The 21,897-nt window shown below is 42.8% G+C and overlaps 1 protein-coding gene across 1 annotated transcript in view; it reads right to left on the bottom strand.

The window, feature by feature from the left end:
* Ola1 (Obg like ATPase 1) overlaps positions 1–17,798 on the bottom strand; it is a 119,962-nt gene extending 102,164 nt beyond the window's left edge. The window contains exons 1-4 of the mRNA XM_050123840.1: positions 17,651–17,798; positions 16,262–16,362; positions 5,098–5,241; positions 2,645–2,772 (exon numbers count right to left, since the gene is read on the bottom strand). Coding sequence (XP_049979797.1) covers positions 2,645–2,772; positions 5,098–5,241; positions 16,262–16,362 — 373 coding nt within the window. The 5' untranslated portion in view covers positions 17,651–17,798. The remainder of the gene's footprint in view (positions 1–2,644; positions 2,773–5,097; positions 5,242–16,261; positions 16,363–17,650) is intronic.
* Between the last annotated feature and the right edge of the window lie 4,099 nt (positions 17,799–21,897).

Below are 21,897 nucleotides of genomic sequence, written 5' to 3'. Positions count from 1 at the left end.
AAAGAACTTGTTGCTATTGCAGAGAACCAAGGTTTGAGTCCCAGCACTGACATGGCAGCTTATAACCATGTATAACTCACGTTCCAGGGGCTCTAATGCCCTCTTCTGACCTCCATGGGAACCAGGCATGCACACAGTGCACAGATATACAATATGAGCAAAATATGCATTTTTAAAAATCTAACAGAAAGCATAATAAGCATGAACAATTATTCTAAAGTCTCTAAAACTGGATGGTGATACTGGCTTTCCAACAATGGGAATGTACTCAGTGCACTGAACTTTACATCTAGCAATGATTAACAGCAAATGTTATGCATGTTAACACAATGTTAAAGTCTTAAAAAAGAGAAAACACATTGACATTTAAAATCCATATTCACACATGGACATAGTAGCACATACCTTTAATGCCAGCATTGAAGAGACAGAGGTAGATAGTTATCTGTAAGTTCAAGGCCAACTTGGTCTACATATCAAGTTCCAGGCAAGTCAGAGTGCTACATAGTAAGACTATATCTCAAAAATATATAAAATTAAAAGACCTATATTCACAAAACAGCATCATTATAAGCAACAGTTTATATGCACTAACATAAGGCATTTCATGTTTCAACTACAAAACAGTTATGCAGGTAGTACAGCATTGCCATTCTCATTTTACATGGAAAACTGTGGTTCAGAAATGCAGATTATTTATTCACGGTTTTACAACTATCAGTGGGAGCCAATAGTCATACTCAGTTTGATTCTAAGACACATACTTAGACAGAGGGTATTGGGTTTTAACTTTCTGAAACAGGTGTAGTTATTTAATTTGTATTTTAATAAGATCAGAAAATAAAACAGCCACACTGGTCATCCGTACAGACCAGGCAGTAGTGACACACACCTTTAATCCCAGTAGTCACACTAGCTGCCATAGAAACCAGGCAGTAGTGGTGCACACCTTTAATCCCAGCACTAGAGAGCAGACAGCTCTCAGATAGTCTCATTCTGAGGATTTATGGAGTCAGGATTATTCTTTCAGTCTGAGGATTTCTTACAGTTAAGAGTTCTTTAGTGGCTTGTATGTTTTGCTTTTCTGATCTTCAGGCTGAACCCCTCTCTCTGGGTTTTTATTATTCGTGCTACAGGTAGGCTTTCTCTGTATAACAGTTCTGGTTGTCTTGGAACTCGCTTTGTAGACCAGGCTGGCCTCAAATTCACACAGTTCTGTCTGCCTCTGCCTCTAGAGCCTCCAGAGTATCTAATGTGTACACCACCACCACCTGGTTTAAGTTCTTTTTTATTTATTTATTTATCTATCTATCTATCTATCTATTTATTTACTTATTATTAAAGCAAAAAGTCTTTATTCATACACAAGTTTGCAAACTCAGACTCTTCGTATGTCCAACGTATTGGGAGTTTTTCCTCTCAGCATGAGGAAAAACAAAAGAGCAGAAAAGACCAACACAAAAAGAAGGCCTTCCTTCAATGGAAGAATGGATGAAGAAAGTATGGAATATATACATATTAGAGTACTACTCAGCAGTAAAAAACAAGGACTTCTTGAAGTTTGCAGGCAAATGGATGGAAATAGAAAACACTATCCTGAGTGAGGTAAGCCAGACCCAAAAAGAGGAACATGGGATGTACTCACTCATATTTGGTTTCTAGCCATAAATAAAGGACATTGAGCCTATAATTAGAGATCCTAGAGAAGCTAAATAAGAAGGAGAACCCAAAGAAAAACATATAAGTATCCTCCTAAATATTAACCTTCATCAGGAGATGAAAGGAGACAGAGACAGAGACCCACATTGGAGCACCGGACTGAAATCTCAAGGTCCAAATCAGGAGCAGAAGGAGAGAGAGCACTAGCAAGGAACTCAGGACCGCGAGGGGTGCACCCACACACTGAGACAATGGGGATGTTCTATCGGGAACTCACCAAGGCCAACTGGCCTGGGTCTGAAAAAGCCTAGGATAAAACCGGACTCGCTGAACATAGTGGACAATGAGGACTACTGAGACCTCAAGAACAATGGCAATGGGTTTTTGATCCTACTGCACGTACTGGCTTTGTGGGAGCCTAGGCAGTTTGGATGCTCACCTTACTAGACCTGGATGGAGGTGGGAGGTCCTTGGACTTCCCACAGGGCAGGGAACCCTGATTGCTCTTGGGGGGGACGGGGGGGGGGGCCTGGATTGGGGGAGGGGGGGGGAAATGGGAGGTGGTGACGGGGAAGAGACAGAAATCTTTTAATAAATAAATAAATTTTAAAAAAAAGAAGGCCTTGTATAGAGCTCTTATCAAGCATACACACAGTTCTGGGATCAATCCAGCACAATTAAAAATAACTAAAATGAAATAAAAATGCCTTTATAATCACCAAGTCAATTCACACAGAAACACACCTCAGGGCTCTAATCCAAAACAAGGGATAACATTCAACAGGACTTAATAGCCCATAGTAGGAATACACCGACTACACAGTGATCTCATGGGGAAATGACAGGAGTAGTAAGATTAGAAATCAATAAATTATTCATGATTCATCTTACAAAGCAAACCCTCTCACCTATAAGTCATTTATCTCTACTTGGTGATATGGAAACACTCACTAGTCTTAACTAACAAGTAAACAACTGTACTTACGTGTTAGATGAAAGATCCCATCACAGGCACTAATATGAGATAAAAAGGCATTCCCCAAGCCCTGCCCATTGTGAGCTCCTTTCACAAGGCCAGCAATATCCACTACATTTAGGAAAGCAGGAATCTTGCTGAAATACAAAAGATAATTATAAAGAACCTACTTATCAGCCAACTGAATTTTCCAAACATTTCATATAAATTAACTACGTGGTTCTTGGAACAAAGTTTGGAAAGTACATAATAATGGAAAAACTAATAGCCCCCAAAATAAACAAACTTTCTTTCCATTGTGACTTTTTCTTTTAGTCTTTATTACATTGCTAGTGTGTGCATGTGTGTGTGTGCATGTGTACATATGCCAGAGCTCACTTGTGGAGGTCAGAGGACAAATTGCAAGAGTCAGTCCTTTCCTTTGGCCATGTGGGTCCTAGAGGTCAAATTTTGGTCATCAGTCTTGATGGCAGCCTCCTTCACCTGCTGAGCCATCTCGATGGCCCTCTATTATGTGTGCATGTGTGCATGCGTGTTCAGAGGTGAGTGGAAGTGTATGTATGTGTGCACGCAGAAGCATTCACAGGTGTCTTCAAGAACACGAACAGGTCCAAAGTCAACACTAAGTCTTCCTCAATCACCATCTACTTTACTCATTGAGACAAGTCTCTCAAAAACCACAAAACACAAAACCCTCAGAACTTACAGACACGGCCATTCTGGCTGGCCAGCTTCCCCAGAGATCCCCCGTCTCCCCTTCAGGGCACTGCACTGCATGAGTGCCAGAGATCCAAATCCAGTCCTCACTGACGGAGCCATCTCTGCTGTCCCCGTTTCGTACACATGTGAATGTGAGCAGGCATTGTGCTTGCGAGTGTCCACACACGCATGTATTCCATGGAACCAGAGGTCAACCTCAGGCAGTGGTTTTTGGCTATCATCCACTTTGTTTTTTGAGACAAAGTTTCTCACATATCTGGAACTTACCAATTAGCCTGGCTAGCTACTAACGAGACCCAGAAATCCATCTGTCTGCCACCACACTGCTGAGATGATAAATGTATCCCTATCATGCCCAGGTTTGTTGTTTTGGTGTGTGTGTGGTGTGTGTTTTATTGTAGGTTCTGGAGAATTAACTTGTGTGTTCATGATTGTATAGCAAGCATCTTACCCACAAAGCCATCTCCACAGCCCACATTAGGACTTTCTTAGCTAGGAAAATGAGGAAGGAAACTATTGCTATCTCTGAAACTAAAACTCTAATGAGCAATATTCCTAAAAGTTCTGTTGGCACATGTGCATACCAAGTACCAAAATCAAGCATGCTTGGGATTCTGCAGAATCCAGGGTTAGAAACAGAAACCTGATATTTATCAGCACTTCAAAATAGTGAATAATATTTTTTTATGAATGAATGTAATACTGAATGAAAAGTTAGTGAAAAGAAAACTAAATTCTCAGTAATAATAAATAGTAAATATACTGTATATACACACAGTACTAAAAATAGATAATAGAAAAGATAGTTTCAATTTGTATTTAATCTAGAAAGTATCTTTAAGTATGTATTTTATCTTTAATTAGACAAAACTAAACCTTACTAAGGAGAAAATAAGGTAATGCATTGCAGGACATTGAGACAGCAGGCAGACACAGTGAGGAGTGGTGGTGACCTCACCTGCCATAAAGCAGGTGGCTCTAGACCAAGAAGCATGGCCTTCTTACTCTGTTCTCAATGCAGACACGCAAGCACAGGATATGGGTTTTTCTAGAGTATTAATAACTTCATGTATTTATTTCTTAACATAAATTGTAGGCCACCAGCTCTCTCTAATCCTGCCTAGCACTGCAGAGCACACATGGGCTTTCTCTTGTCTTCTCCAGCACTGCTGTGATGCTCCTGTGAGGCTCCACAGGCTCCAGCAGGCTCCTGTCTCATCTGTAGCCCTTCCTGTTTGGGCCCTGGCTCTTGTGAGGCTGTGCCTCTGCCAACAGGTAATGCTTGTTGAGGTCCAGCTGCCACTGTATGCATGTGATGCTGCTGAAAGTGTCAAACAGTTAAAGACACAATAAATCTTTTGGATTTCAAGTCTGTTGAAATTTTACTAAAAGCCATCTATCAAAGGCTCTTAGGAAATAAAGAGACTGAAAGAAAGACTGAAGTTTATAAGGTCAAAAATACAACTTGTGTGAAAACATGACTGCAGCACTAAGAAATCAGACAGAACTGACTACATGATGGAATCATGTGACATAAGGTGATTTCTCCTACTTCACAATCTCAGAAAAAACATTACTGTGTCAACATAGAAAATCCTTCTTCTTTTTGTAGTACTCTACATTGCTTTTATAATCATCCAAAGTAATGCTACATTAATTCTGGAAGAAACTTGATTCTGAATATATCAAACACTTTTGTCCCATCTATGAGCAGATGAATAGCGGTATAGCTTCTTCCTTACCTTGCTGGCTTGTGATACTGGCAGAGGAAGTCAAACCTCTCATCCGGCACAGGCACCCTGCTCTCATTAGGATCGATAGTGCAGAAGGGGAAGTTCTCTGCAGAAGCTTGACTATTGGTTAGTACATTGAAGAAGGTGGACTTCCTAAAACAAAGGAAAGACTTTCAGTCAGTCCTTAAATTGATGAGAAAACACATCTAATGCTCAAAATTATAAGGACAAATCTAGGAAGGGGGAAGAAACATTTTTACTAACACAAAATATCAAGTTTGATATAAAATTTATAATTTTATAATTAGGTTATGTTCCCTATCTGAGTCTATGTGGAATTTGAAAAGAATGTTCCCAAAGAGCCTTTGTTATAGAAGATAGCTGGAGTTTCATATAATGTCACAAAACATTCTTCTCACAACGCACCCCATAATGCCAATCTCATTTCACCCATATCCAGCACAGCCTTCTCTAACACAACTGTTCCCAAAGCATTCCAAATTGAGGAGTGAGTGGCTGCTATTTGCGAAGAAATGGGAGGTCAGAGCTCACATTAGCTTCTCATTGCTATTACACGAGGATTACTGGTAAGCCTCAAACTATGAATTATGAAGGTAAAAATGTGACTTTTTCACTATATGATTTAAACCAAGATAAAAAGTGCATTCATATGGAATAAACTAATCACTAATTTCCCAATTATCTGCTTCACATCAAGTGAATACTCAGAGGATGATGACAGCCATAGTAACACCAGTCACGCTGTAACTGTGCCAGCAGTCAAATCGGAAACAAAGTAAGACTCTAAGGACTTGCTGGTCTGCACCCGTCAGCGACAGAGAACAGCAACCTCACCACAAAGGCTTTCCCTCGCCCCAGACAGAGAGCACAAGGATTTAAAGTGAGAATCACTGTCACACAGTGTTTCTGGTTTTAACCCCAAGGAGGACTGAGGAAGTGGCTAAGGATTTAGTTGGTAATTACAGGGCCAGCACTCACAAACTCTGGTTAGGCGTGATTATGTAAAAATGTTTGCATATGGACTAAATTTGACAACAAAAAAATACTCAAAAAGTATAACAGTCATGTTAGTATGGTGAAATTAAAAATGATTATTTTTCTCCAAAAACCTAAAGGTAAAACTGTTTCTTCAGATGAGGTCTTATTAGCTCATGTTCATCAAGGGAAATCAATCAGACTTAATCAGAACACACCTGATTAAACTTTTAAACCTAGGAACCAGTCTTTTGTATTTGGTTTTGAGAGCTACAGAACATGATGAACAAAGTGAGGACCAAGGCTTACCCTAGTGCTGCTCCTGAGAAGCCTGCTTTGACAAGACGCTGGACTGCCCTTCCTATCAGTCTCTAAATACTACACTTGCTGATACCACACTGAGACCACACACTGCAGAGTTAGGTAGGAACATGTGCCAAATAAGCATATAAACCACCGCCGGCTGGTGCACCACTGGCCAATCTGTGGCTTTTGAATGCCCAGACAGATTGCATTACAGAGGGTAAAGCTGGGCATTCTCGGGCCTCTTACAATATCCACCAGTATACAACCCCGTGTTCTCAATATATCTAGATACATGGTATAAAGGCAGGTTTTAGAAACATGGGGCTAGACTCAACTCAGCTAACAAACCACTAACTGGTGGTGAGCGCTGTAGGATTTACAGTGGCACCCATAATAAGCTAGCATGTAGGGAGCAGAGGAAGGCCTGAATAAATGTGTATTGTTGACACCCACGATGCCATGACAAATAAAGATTAAGGCCTTAGGCCCATGGTGAATTAGACAAAGTTGGTTCCTATATAGGCCAGGCTCCACAGGATGGCAAAATTTTTCCCTGGGGGGTCCAAGTGCAACAGAATGACCACTGTGTACGAAATCTAGCAACTGCAGCTCCCTCTTGGAAACTGCCTCCTGAGACCCTCTCTCCCTGTGCTGAGGATCCAGGCTAAAAAGGTGTGGCTCCAGGGAGCATACCACTCACCTGACCCAGCTTTTCCTGTCCGTGTGTCACTGTCCCCTCTTCATTCCCTTGTCACCCTGGTCAGAGTTCCAGGACCCAAGTCCCATAAGACACAGCACTGCAACAATGTCAAAACTCAGGACTAACGTGACTGAGAGGAAGCCAATGGCTCCTCTTATAAAACCGCACTTTAATTTCAATCTTATAAAAACAGATGTCGGGGCTGGAGAGATGGCTCAGAGGTTAAGAGCATTGCCTGCTCTACCAAAGGTCCTGAGTTCAATTCCCAGCAACCACATGGTGGCTCACAACCATCTGTAATGGGGTCTGGTGCCCTCTTCTGGCCTGCAGGCATACACACAGACAGAACATTGTATACATAATAAATAAATAAATATTTTTTAAAAAAAAAACAGATGTCATACTACTTATTTTTAAATGTATTTATTTTAAAGACATAATCCATTTCACTCCCAAAAAGGTTGCAAGGTTGGGCCAGTGAGAAGGCTCAGCAAACAGAAGTGCTTGCACACAAAACTGGCAACCTAAGTTTAATCTCCGGCACCTGCTATAAGGGTGGGAGGCAAGAACTCACTCCACAAAGTCGTCCACTGACACACCAAGTATGCATGCAAACACTCCTGCACATATACCATACACACACCTGTATAATATATATTTTAACTTTTAAAGGACTATAAAACAACATAATTTAAAATGTTAATGTATAGACATGGAACAGCTACTTTTTAAAAGAGAATTTGCATTTACACCAAGGTCTTTAAATGTCATGATTATTAAAAATTCACAGAAAAATAGCTAATTTCAGGTCTGGCACAAAAAACACACGTAAGATGAGCTAAGTGTAATGACACATGCCTGCAAAACTAGCGCTTCAGGCTGAGGCAGGAAGATCTTGAGTCTGAGGCCAGCCAGGGCTATACAGAAAGATCCTGTCTCAAACGAGAAAAATACAAACAACAAAGAAATAAGCTGGAATTTCAACTGTTCTCACAGAACAGCAGGAAGCTATTAATAGTTATGGAGCCCTATCAACAGAAGTGAGTGCCTGCCATCCCCACTATTTCAGGAAGGTGAGGCAGGAGAGCTTAAGCCCAGGATCACAAAACCAACCTTGGTAACACAAGGGAGAGAAAGAAGGGGGGGAAGGGGTACAATACACACACACACACACAGAGTATCTAGAGCCAACTTTAAAAGGCACACTAACCAAAGGTCCATCAATCTGAGCATGAATCAAAATGGCTAAAACATACTGTAACAAATCAAATATTTACTATACATAGTAAATAAACCTCAAAAAATATATGTTGGTAGGAGGCTGCTTGTTGGTCCTGGCTGCTCAGCTCAGGAATAATCCCACAGAAACTGTATTAATTAAATCACTACTTGGCCCATTGGCTCTAACTTCTTATTGGCTAAGGAAGATGAGCATTAAAGTCATCTTGTCCTTGTGTTTTTATATATTTCTATTCTTTTGAAACAGGTAAGGGGTGGATCAACAGCTCACTTGGAAAAAGACTTACTGCACAAGCATAAGGAACCAGTTTAGATCCCCTGAAAACCAGACTGCTTCCCCCAACTACAATCCCAGTGCAGGTGATGCAGCACCAGGCTGATCCATGGAGCTAGCTAGCCAGCCAGTCTAGCTGAGTTGAGTACCAGGACTGGTGAAAGACCCAACTCAAAAACTAAGGTAGAGGGGCTGGAGAGATGGCTCAGAGGTTAAGAGCACTAGCTGCTCTTCCAGAGATCCTGAGTTCAATTCCCAACAATCACATGGTGGCTCACAACCATCTATAATGAGATCTGGTGCTTCTTTTGGTGTATATATGTTAACAGAACATTGTATGCATAATAAACAAATAAATCTTTTAAAAAACAAAACAAAACTAAGGTGGAGACTCTCCTTCCTGCCTTCCATCAGTTTCCCCAGTCTCATCCCCAGCCCTGTGGCAGTCAGCTTGCAGGGGCCTCTCCTCCTGCACAACTCTCCTGCCCTGACGACTCCTCTAAACCTTGCAGCTGATCCAGCTTTCCTCCTTCCTGCAGACCTGCTCAGCCCATTCCTGTTCCTTTGTGCCAGCCACCTCCATCTAGAAATACTTTCTACCTGAGATCCCCAGTAGCCACACACCTGACCTGGACCCAGATCAGTGTCCAGCTCTCCATCTCCTACAGTAGATGGGAAGAAATACAGAGACCCACACCTGGACAATATGCAAACAGTGGCAGACTTTTGAACTCAGTCTTAAATGGGGCATCTCCATCAGACCTTCCCTCAGGACTAAAGATCTATGCAAAAGAGAAGAAAAAAATTTAAGTGTGGGGGATGGAAGACACCAAGGAAAGAGTGTCTCCCAGACAACAGGACTCACGCAACATAACCTCGCAGAGACTGTGGAAGCATGCACAGGACCTGCATGGGTTCAAGACAGATGGGGGACCAGTGCTGAGGGGAAGTAGACATGAGCCCCCCCATCCCTAACCCAGAAGCTATCTCCAAGTGCCAACTGCTCAAAAAGTTTCCAATGGAGTCTTGTGTGTGTGATATCACACACACACAGACACACACACACACACACACACACACACACACACACACACACGAGAGGCTAACACAAAAAAAACTCCTTTTTGGAGATGTTTGTCTCATAATGTTTTACATGGGCATTTTTTACCTGGTCTCTTGCTTACAAATTATGGTTTCCGATTTTGTGTTTTTAATGGTGTATTGTGTATACATATATGTGTATTTCTTCGGCTTTTATGTTTGTTTGGTTATTTGCCTGTCTGTTCTCTAGAGAGAGAGGGAAGGCATTGAATTGGATGGATGGAGAAGTGGGGTGAATCTAGGAGGAGATGAGGAAGGAAAACCAGAATCAGAATATATGGAAAAAGTGTATTTTCAACAACAACAAAAAAAAAAAGACTGGAAATAGACTAAGGCAGAGGCCCTCCCCACATCAAATTCAGGCTTCCATTTGCACACATGCACACACACACACACAATGAGAACACATCAAAGATATATAAGGGCCAACTTGAAAGAGCTCCCAAGAGCTGAAGCCAAAGCAATTTGAGCAGCAAAATTAAGAGGTAGTAATGGATTCTAATCCAAAGAATAAAATAAGCCTCATTAGTACTGATTAGAACTATACAAATGATTTAATAAATAAGTAACTCAATATACAAGGACAAGGAGCATTTCAAAGAATACAAGAAGAAGAAATAGGAAAATTACCTTTGCATAGTGATAATTTTGTTTGTGATCTAACAAATGAAGCCTGCCTGAAGGTCAGAGTTCAGAGCTAAACCACTAGTTAGGCATAGAGGCTAGGGAAATGGTGGCACACACCTTTAATCCCAGACAAAGGCGGTCGGATAACTGTGAGTTCAAGGCCACCCTGGACTACCTGAGAATGAATCTGTGTAAAAGAGAAAAAGAGCTCACACAAGGTAATCCCAGCACTTGGGATCACAGACCTTTAATGCCAACAGGAGGGAAGTGGAGACAGGAGTGATATGGCTGGGTGGAGAGAGGAACATAAGGCAGGAGGAGACAGGAGCTCAGATGCAATCTGGAGATGCAGTCTGAGGATTTGTAGAGAAAGGATCCCCCTTCGGTCTGGTAGAGGTAAGAACTCTCTAGTGGCTGACAGCTCTGTTTCTCTGATCTTCAGTATTAACCCCTATATCTGACTCTGGTTTTTTATTATTAATTATAATAATTATGGAATGCCATATTAATAATACCTTTGGAATGCCATATTAACAGTTCCTACAGATAGGACCTACTGAGACCAAAGAATTAAAATGCAGTAAAAGTAAGGCAAGTGTGGTAGCTCATGTATTTAATCCCAGCACTCAGAACTTTGGAAGCAGAGGCAGACAGATCTCTGTAAGTTCAAGACCAGCCTGATCTACATAGTAAGACCCTGTCTCAAAAAGCAAACAAATAAAATAAAATAAAGCAACTATTGTTGAATACCTAGCACAATATATAAAGTATTTAAAATTACACATATGTATTACGTTTTATAAACATATATAATTAAATATATACATATATAAATTTAAAACGTGTGACAATTTGCGGGAGCTGATTCTTCCATCATGTGGGTTCTCAGTGGAATCCTACTTAACTGTGTCAGCTCTTTTAAATGAAAATACTATGATCATCAATATTTGCAGACTACAAAATATCTTCCTCAGAGTTCCTTTACTAAAAGGGAATGATGGCTCAGCAGTTAAGAGCACAAGATGCTTCTGCTTGTGCAAAGGACCTGAGCTTGGTCTCCAACACCCACACAGGAAGGCTCACGATCACCTCCAGTTCAAAGGGAACCTGAAGCCTCTAGCCATATGCATACACACATAATTTGTTTAATCTACAAATGAAAGAAATCAAGAATGGAACCAGCTAGAAGGGAAAAGTTGTAGGCATACTAAAGAACAATTCCCTGAAACATCAACCAAGCAAGAGAATTACTTTCCTGGGTAGTTCTAGAGTGCTTGAACAGAGAATACCACGTCTCACAGCGGCGAGTTTGTGTGTCTCTGTGTGTGTGAGATGCACGTGTTTATGTGTGTGTTTTAAAATATAAACTACATTTCCTAACCTTCCTTGCGACTAAATTTTTGGTTTTGATTTTGGAGACAGGGTTTCTCAGTAGTTATGGAGACAGTACTGGAACTAGCTCTGTAGACCCCTCTGGCCTTGAACTCACAGAGATCCGCCTGCCCCTGCCTCCCCAAATGCTAGATTAAAGGCACAAAGGCACGCGTCACAACTAAATTCTTGTGACTACTTTCTAGCAAAGGCATGGTAGCAGAAGTGCTGAGTGGTACTGTGCTTTAAAGGGAAAGGCTGCTAAATTATTGAGTTCTTTGGGTAAGCAGCTGTCTGCAGTTCATAGCAACCTAGGCTATAGGAAAAGGCCACAATCCTAGGGATTGCTGAGCCAAAAAGAAACTGGGTTCCCTAAGGCTATCAGAAAGGATGTCCACGATGACTAAAATAACCAACCTATGCCTATACAACACACTAAACTCTTTAAGCCAAGGTATTGGGGATATTCTAACATCCATAACTCAAGCTAATGCCATGCAAGAAGAGCTATCTATCCCTGACACAAGTCTAGAACACTGAGCAGTTTCCTAAGAGCTTCAAAGTCTTTCACTTACAATAATACAATAGTCTAACAAGAGGCAATTTACCAAGAAACAGTAAGGCAGACCTAGAAACTAAATGTCCATACTCTTAGCATGATACTCTTTCTTCTTCATTAAAAGCAGTATCAAAAACATGTGTCTTTATCACTAAGCCTACATACAGCTATCAAAGGGGGGAAATTATCCCATTCACAAATAATTGTTACTTTCCACAAATAATTATTGGGTGTTCACTATATTACTAACACCAGTCTAGGCACTAGAAATATGTCAATAAACAGGAACAACACAATCTCTTCCTTTATGGAACTGAGAGTCTAATTGGAGATGCCAAACAATTCATTCAATTAGATATTATGTATGAAACATTCAGAACAAAGACTTGCACATAATAAATGTTCAATAAATGTCAGTTTTGCTTTCCAGGCAAAGGGACTTATTCCTGTAGTACCAGCACTCAGTAGGCTCAGGCAGGAAGATTTTGGGGAACTCAAGGGCACAGTAAATTGGGTTACAGAATGAGACCTTGTCACAAATGATATATCATATATGATATATGATATATGATATGATATGATATGATATATGATATGATATGATGAGACCTTGCCAGAAATGATATAGGATAGAATAGGATAGGATACAAAAATCAGCCAGGCTCAGTGGTGCATCCCAGCACTAGGGAGGCAGAGGCAGGATGATCTCTGTGGGTTCAAGACTAGCCTGGCTTACAGATCAAGTTCTAGGACATTCAGGGCTACAAAGAGAAACCCTGTCTCAAAAAAAAGAAATAATGAAAAGAAAAAAGAATCACCCAGGTCAAGAGTTCACACAGCTGAGGCCTGTGGATATCTGTTTGTATCACCCGAGCTCTTACCCTTCTGTAGCACGAATTCTAGTTGGTCTGAATAATAAAACCCAGAGTCAGATATTGGGGTTAATGCTGCAGACCAGAGAAGCAGAGAGGCAGCAAATAAAGAGTTCTTTTACCTCTACCAATGCTCAGACTGAAGGGGCGATCCTGTCCTCAGAGGGCATGTCCCGACTCCATCTGTCTCCACCAAACCTCTGCCAGCACTGAGCTCCTGTCTCCTCCTACCTTATACTCCTCTTTCTTCTCTCTTCCCAGCCACATCATGCCTGTCTCCACCTCCCTAGTGCTGGGACACCTTGTGTGAGTTCTGTTTCTCTTTCAGACATATTCAATCTTTTTTTTTAATTTTAATTTTAATTTTTCAAAACAGGGTTTCTCTGTAGCTTTTGAGTCTGTCCTGGAACTAGTTCTTGTAGATGAGGCTGGCCTCAAACTCAGAGATCCACCTGCTTCGGCCTTCAGAGGAGTGCTGGGATTAAAGGGGTGCGACACCACCACCCAGCAATTTAGGCAATCTTGTAGCCCAGGGTGGCCTTGAACTCACATGCCTCTGACTGGGATAAAGGTGTGTGCCACCACTCCCTGCCCTCTTGTGGCTTGCCTTTGCCCTTCTGATCTTTAAGCAAGCTTTATTTGTAAAAATACAAAATATCACAACAAAAGTCTAATTGCTCACTCTTCCAATGGCTTAAAATGGTCAAGGTTTGTGTATCATACAGTAAACCCTACCTGATACAGTTTAATGGAAAGACCGTTTTATAAAAAGAAATTTTACACAAGCACAGTTGTCAAAATTGAATAAACCGTCACTTAAAAATAAATGAATTTTCACAGAAGCCCTGAATTAAATCTTCAGGTCCTCCCTAACAAAACAGTAAATTCAAGCCACATGATGGCTCAGCAGGTACCTACCACCAAGTCTGCAGACCTGAATTCAACCTCCTGAACCCACATGGTAGAAGAACCAACTCCCACAAGTTGTCCTCTGATCTCCAATATTTGCATAATCACCCACAAACAAAAAATAAATAAAAATATAATTCAAAATATTTTAAGTAAAATGTTACTGTATGTAGAACATACCTCACCTCATAAAACTAGAGGACTATTTTAGGTTTTTTTTTTTTTTTAGTTTTTTGAGACAGGGTTTCTCTGTGGTTTTGGAGCCTGTGCTGGAACTAGCTCTTGTAGACCAGGCTGGTCTCGAACTCACAGAGATCCGCCTGCCTCTGCCTCCCGCTGGGATTAAAGGTGCGCCACCACCGCCCGGCTAGAGGACTATTTTGAAGCTGAAAGCATAAATACCATCTTTATACTGAATAATAAAATCTTTCAGGTTATTTTCTCATATATTGTTATTATACTCTATATACCCCCCGGAAAAAAAAAAGTACATAAAAAACACTTAAGATCTTAAGACGGCTCTTTTCAATGACTCTCATCTGAAGTCAAGATGCTCCAACTACAGTGATTCCAAAGAGATGAAGGCTAGTATCTAAAAACTTTCTTATTGGTGGAGAAAAACTCACTGTGAACATTATAATCATATTTTGCTTTCAACTATATTGACAGTACCCTACAGCACCTGGCTTGATTACTTGTTTTGCTATGTTTCCACTCTTATTATTACTTTACAAGAAGACTCTAACACAGCAGGAAACCCGCTCCACAGAGCCTGAAGTTGGGACAACTATATCAGCTCATGTTTTACATCACTAGAATCTAAAACAGGGGTACTTGAGCATAGCATGTGCCATTCACTGAGGACTCTGTAACAGGAGCTCCAAGGGACACAGAGAACACAGTTGTTCTAATGCCACTAATATAATGACCTAAAGCGTGCACCCCAAAATGTCCTAGTGATCCTCATAATCCACACTGTGCCTATTACCCTAATCTTTTTTTTTGTTTGTTTGTTTCTTGGGTTTTTTTTTTTTTTTTTTTTTTTGGTTTTACGAGACAGGATCTCTCTGTGTAGCCTGGCTGCCAGGAACTCACTCTGTAGACCAGGCTGGCCTCCAACTCGGAGATCCTCCTGCCTCTGCCTCTTGATGGCTGGGACTAAAGGTGTGTGCCACCACTGCTTGGTTTACCCTAATCATTTTTAATATGTATGAGTGTTTCTTGTTTTTGAGACAAGATCTCTCTATGGCCCAGACTGGTCTCAATGTCACGTGATGCTTTTGCATCAGCCTCGCAATGCTAGAATGAAGATGTGAACCGCCACGCTTGGCTAAGAACGCTGACCGTGTAAGTTACATGTGCAAACAACTGTATGATAAACCCCACACATACCTTCTACCACTGCCTTATGTGCAAATTTATGATACATAGAGTTAATTTTAATTTTGAAAACGACAAAATTCAGTACTTTGTTTTCATAATTCTCAAGTCTAAACACTTTTTTGTGTACACATGTGTGTGACATGCATTAGTATGTTCAAAAGTGTGTAGACATGGTGTATGTGTGTATAAGGCAGCCTGATGCTGACATCAAGTGTCTTCCTCAAGAGCCTGCCACCTTACTTACTGAGGCAGAGTCTGTTACTAAACCCAGAGCTCATCATTTTGGCGAGACTGGCTAGCCAGCTTGCACTGAGAATTTCCCGTCTCAGCCTTTAAACATGGCGTAACAGAAAATCTTCACCCAATTTCCAACAGTATATTCAAAGGACTCACCTCTTTCTCCAGTAAAAATTTGCCCTCTAGAAAACCCTCTTTTCTCAAGAGTGTTAGAAAGAAAAATAGTTTTAAGACTATTTCCTAATAGTTCTGCTACAAGGCTCCAGCTAACAGCCTGGGTAGGGTGTCCAATTCCAGCAAATGCATACAATGTTTCTCCCAACATCTCAGGCAAACAGTAGATTTGCCTCATTGATATTTTAACTCTCCTTGCTTCTTCCTAAAGTTAGCAAAACAATGTAAATAATTCACTTCAATGTGTGCAAAACAACTAAAATTAAATAAAACACATGTAACTTGGAGCCTCATTTTGTAGTAATAATATTCTAGCCCTGTTCTTTTTTCAATTTGAGTTCTTACTGCTTTTTGAATTCCTATTTCTACAACAGGACCCAAAAGTCTATAAAATAAAAATATGAAAAGTCTCAGTGTTTACTTACCCAACATTTGGCAATCCAACAATACCAATTTTCAGTGAGGTGCCAAATCTTCCAATGATTGGGGGTGGTTTAATCCCATCTCCTCCCTTTTTCGGGGGCATCTAAAATGTCAAGACAAACTTTTTAAAGTCCCCTACAAACAAAACACTTCACTGTATATAGAATATATTACTCGGTAATAGACAATAAGACATACTGTATATACCAATCCACAACTAAAATAAGAGCAAAATCCATTCTGTTTTCAACAGAAGGAGGAGGGGCTCTGTAAATATATCAGATTCTAATGTTTGTCAAAGAGTCACTTCTGACTAGTCCCAGAAAGACTGTGGCAGCAGGAATCAAAGGTAAACATAAAACTTAGTTCCAATCTTCCATCCTGGCTGCTGACAACCACCATCTTAGCCTGTCATATTATAGGAAGGAAGGAAAGCACTCGGAAGCAGGGGCAGAGACCCAAGTCAAAGAAAACCCATCTGGAAACGCCGGCCACCAAGCCGCCTGTCACCAACCACTCCTCCAGCACCCGGGCCCTGCCCTTTCACCTTGTTTCCCACAATGGTCACGGCTAGGCTCGGAGGTCCTCCTAAGCCAGACCTTCCCACTAGGACTGCAGGCACGGCTAGTCAGTCCTTATAAAAATCAGTCTTCAAAACCCACCTTTACCCACACTGGCTGCTTCTCAGGCGCTCACCTCACCCCCTTTTAAATTCCAACCCTGAGCTCCAAGCACGCTTAAAAGCAAGGGCTACTACCAATAGGCTATACAGTCCCATTCCAAATACTTTCAACCTTCTGATGGGCAAGTCCAAACTTTCTGTCTCTGCTTGCTCGTCCGGGCTCCAAGGTCCCCTGGGCAAAATTGGATCCCACTTTTAAGACCGCAATAGGAACGGACGAGAACGGCAACCTCGCGTCTCAGAAGCTGGAAACTAAAACTGTCCCTGTCTTCTGGCTGGCTTGTACCTCCTAGGGGCCCCCGCTCCTCAAGCGCTATTCCAACCTGTAATCCCAGATGGGGAGGCCAAAGATCTGCCTTCTTAGGGTCCTGACACCTGTTCCGGGCCCAGCTCCAGGCCTCCAATGAACAGCTGCATGGGGAGAGCAGGTCCAGTGCTGTGGCCTACGAGGGGTGGCCTGCGGCGCAGCGGACCAGGACCCCCACACACCACCTTTCCCCTCCTGGCGTCCCGCCCTGAGGCAAGGCTGTCCCCCAGACTGCGGCGAGGGCCGATCTCGTGGCCGCGCGGCCTAGTCCCAGGGCGCCTCATTCATCCACATGCCCCACGCCGTCCGCTGCCCTCAGTCCATCCCGGCGACCCGGCTCCGGCCTGGCGCCAGCCTCCGAGCCACTAGCCTGGGCGCCCGTGGACTCCCACGGGAACTCACCGTGCAATGGGTTGACGATCACGCCGGGTACCGGGCTGCAAAACCAGTGTAGCCGGCAACCGGAGGTGGGGAGGAAGGCGGAGAGAGCGCAGGCCCGGCCCTCCGCCGAGCTGCACGCACGACGGCGGAGGCGACGGAACGGGCGGGCCGGGGCGGCACCTGTGCGCAGGCCACGCCCCACACGGGCCACGCCCATTGGCCCGGCCGCCGGACCCCGAGGGGGCGGGGCCTACGAGGGGGCGGGCACTTAGCTGCGGCGCTAACGCTTCCGCGTCTCAACACGTGGTCTCCAGCAAAGCCTCGGCGTTTCCTTCCGCTCGGCTGCTCCAGCTCCTTCATCCGTTCCACCTCGGATTCCCGTTGGCCCTGACCGGCTGAGCCGAGATCCGCCTTCCGCCACGGCGCAGCCCGCCTCCCTTTTCCAGTAACTTCTTTCAGACGGGCTGACGGTGAGAGGCCGTTCAACTTTGTTCCAGGAAAAATGGACCGAGGAAAACTTAGGATCCGAGGCTCCCCTAGCAACCACAGAAGTACAGAAAACATTTAAAGAACCGCCATACCCTTCCCAGCTGCCACAGACACATCCCTTTTCTCAGGGTAGTCAAAAACGGAGGCCTTTGGAATTTGCATAACCTCCGGGTTATGTGACTATTGCGATCCATCTGACGACGTTGGGGGGGGGGGGGTGGATAAAATAATATATATAAAGTCTCCACACCTGCTGGCTACACTATGAAATCCTCTGGAAAAAGTAGTTTTTAATTAGGTTTTCTTCAGTGACCTTCAAGTATTTGTTGCCTTGAATGTCCAAAAATTATAATAATTTTTTTCAAGCATACCACCTGCAAATAAAGGATGTGAGTGTTTATAGTAAAGTTGCATTAAGGTTTTTCTGTCACCCTCTGAGAGAGATTTGAGGAAAGTATTAGAGCTTTTGTGAAAAATGTCAGACACAGACAACTTGTCTTTAGTTTTATTATTGTTGAAAGATTGTTAACTGCGGTCCTGTCCTCACTTTACACAGTTATTACTATACACTCAATCTGGTACCCTTGTCAGCAAACCAAGTATTCGTAAAATAGATGTCAGGGGAAACTAGTACAATTCTGTAGGCACCATCAATGTAACTTGTATGAATAGTCCAAAGTCCTTCCTCAATAAGAGTTTATTGCTCTTTAGTAATGAAACTCTCTGACTGGGTTCACAGTGCTACTTACGAAAATAGAAACCACAGAAAAAGGAAGGAAGAAGAAAAGAAAGAAAGAGAGAGAGAAAGAAAGAGAAGGAAGGAAAGGAAGAAAGAAAGAAAACCACTCAAGAATCCCAAATAGCCCCTCACTCCCAGCAACCAGCCACTCGAATACTAACTGAAAATTTCCCCCAGTGTGGAGTGGTGGAATCAGCTTCAACTTATCACTGTCTTTTGGCCAAATCTAGCTACTTCTCCCATCTCCAATCTACCCATTCCCTTCAATTCACACCATCAAATCCTTGAGTCAATTACTCTTTTCTTTGTCGCTGTATCTTACCTCAGCCGGATTAGCTGACTTTAAAGTGCCTTCACAAAGCAGGTCACATAAGTAGACCCACAGTGATCCTGGCAGCTGCTGCTATTAACACTGGCCCACTACACCGGGGTCCTCAACCTGAGGGTCTCAACCTTCTGAGGGCCAGGTGACCCTTCCAGAGTGCTCACAGTGATATTCTGCATAATTTACGTTACGATTTGTAACGGGAGAAAGATTACCATTATGAAGTAGCAACGAAATAATTTTATGGCTGGTGACCACCACAACATGAGGAACTGTATAAAACGGTCACAGCGTTAGGAAGGTTACGTAGCGTTATAATAACTGGACCCCATTTCCAACCTACAGCGGAAGAGTCAGGAGGTCAACTTTTATTCACAGGAAATGCCTAATTTGCCTAATTTTGATAGTTTTCCTAAGGGCCCAACTGAAGCAGCCAGGTAGATAAGAGTCACAGAAATCACAGTCAGAGCGTCCCTAGGTGTGACCTCCCTGTCATAAAGCAGACAGTTTTGAGAGACTACTTGAGTGGGTATCTGCAGTTTTACACATGAAGAAGAAGTCCGTGAAGTAAGCAGTGGTCGGAGGGAAAACCAGTGTGACTTTGCCTGTCGGGGCTGTTTCTGGAACCATCTGCACAGAGCAAAGTCTAGCACCTCTCGGAGTTAGAAAATTTCACCCCTAGTTTTCATAATGGTGATGCTGGCCCAAACTGGAATCAGATTCCTAAGCTCAGTTCATGCACTGGGTCACATTACCGGCAACACAGAATCAAACAGCACAAGACTGCACTGCTTTCTTCAGAACGGCATGATTTAAAACTCGGGGGTTACTTATTTCTGGAACTTTCCATTTAGTATTCTAACACTAAATTGGGCATGGCTAGATAAAGCCATAGGAAGTAAAACCACAGATAGGGGGTTGGGGCTATTGTACGGCAATCAAGATGTCCCATTTTAGGGGTGTAACGGTTCCGTGGTTAAAAGCACTGGCTGCTCTTCCAGAGGACCCAGGTTCAATTCCTAGCACCCATCTGGAAACTCTCAACTGTGGCAGTCCCAGAGGATCTGATGCCTTCTCTGGCCTCTGAGGGCACCAGGCAGCCGCATGGGGCACAGACATCAGAGAAAACACCCTTACGCATAAATACAAAACAAAAGGGGGGGGGCAAAAACTTTCCATTTTAGGAAATGTATGTGTATTTTTAGGTAGATATGTGGCAGTGTGTATGTGTGCATGTGCGTGTGGAGGCCAAAGGTCAGCCTCTGGCATCATTCCTCAGGAGCTGGCCACATCTCCCTCCGGGATAACTGAGACCTAGGGCTCACACCCAAGGCAAGGCTGGCTAACCAGTGAATCCGGCAGTCTTCCAGTCTCCACTTTCCCAGCACTCAGCCTCCACACCTGGCTTTTTTTTTTTTTATTAAAGATTTCTGTCTCTTCCCCACCGCCACCTCCCCTTTCCCTCCTCCTCCCCAAATCAAGTCCCCCTCCCTCCTCAGCCCAAAGAGCAATCAGGGTTCTCTGCCCTGTGGGAAGTCCAAGGACCACCCTCCTCCATCCAGGTCTAGTAAGGTGAGCATCCACGAAACTGCCTAGGCTCCCACGAAACCAATACGTGCAGTAGGCTCAAAAACCCATTGCCATTGTTCTTGAGGTCTCAGTAGTCCTCATTGTCCGCTATGTTCAGCGAGACCGGTTTTAACACAGGCTTCACACCTGGCTTTTTGTATGGGTGCTGAGGATCAAACTCAGCCTCCCTCATGCTTGCATTGTACCAGCTAGGGCACCTCCCAACCCGTATTTTTAAAGACAATCTTACTGTTTAGACCAGGCTGGGCTCAAACTCAGAGGCCACCTGCCTCGGCTTCCTGAGTGTTGTAATTACAGGTAAATAACACCACATCTGCATGGGTTACCCTACTTTCAAAGGGTCATCTCAGAGTCCCCTAAGGTTGTGATTGATCACTGTGATGATACCTATATATCCCAGGCTCCTACATTCTGAAAAGGCTTTATTCCTCTCAAGCCTTCCGTTTTGTAGCATGTGGACCTTCAGGCCATAATTTATCGCACCAGGGACAGCAAATCCAAATCAAGAACAAATCAAGATTCTTTCTTTCTAGAAGTCATGGTAACAAATGCTATTGGCTGCTTAAAGGAGAACATGAAACCAGAGAGGGAAGGACTATGTTAGGCACTTTTTTTTTTTTTTTTTTTTTTTTTGGACAAAGGGCCGTTCTAAAGAAAGAAAGGACAGAAATGGGGCAAGTAATCATAAGCTGGTCCTGGAAATTGAGAGAGGAAAGAGCAATCACAAGTTCTAAGTGTCCAATTTCAAATGGCTAATCCATCTAATGGCCTGTTTACTTTTTAACCTCAGACTCTCTGATAACCTTGCTTTCTACCAAGAACTTCCATTTTCTGTTTAAATTGGTTTACAGCGGATTTCTGATAGCCAAGCAATACTTGCAGGGGCCAAAGCAGAAAAGAACTTATACCCTCCTGAGAACGATTATAACTATAATATATGTTGACGGGACAGTGTTCCTCTGTTCCTCTCCGCTGTACTTTTAAATGATACAACTCCTTCAGAGTGCTCCACGTAACTGTGATTCTCTAAGAAGCTCTGCTGGAAACGGGAGAGGGATACAGGGTCAGATGAGTTCCAGAAACACTAAATAATCTTTTTGGGCATCTAATGTAATACATTAGATA

The sequence above is a fragment of the Alexandromys fortis genome, unplaced genomic scaffold, assembly GCF_014885135.2.
Source record: "Alexandromys fortis isolate MF-2015 unplaced genomic scaffold, M_Fortis_MF-2015_v1.1 scaffold_8_9099976_23576923, whole genome shotgun sequence".
In the NCBI taxonomy this organism is placed as follows: domain Eukaryota; kingdom Metazoa; phylum Chordata; class Mammalia; order Rodentia; family Cricetidae; genus Alexandromys; species Alexandromys fortis.
This window is presented reverse-complemented; position numbering and strand designations above follow the sequence as displayed.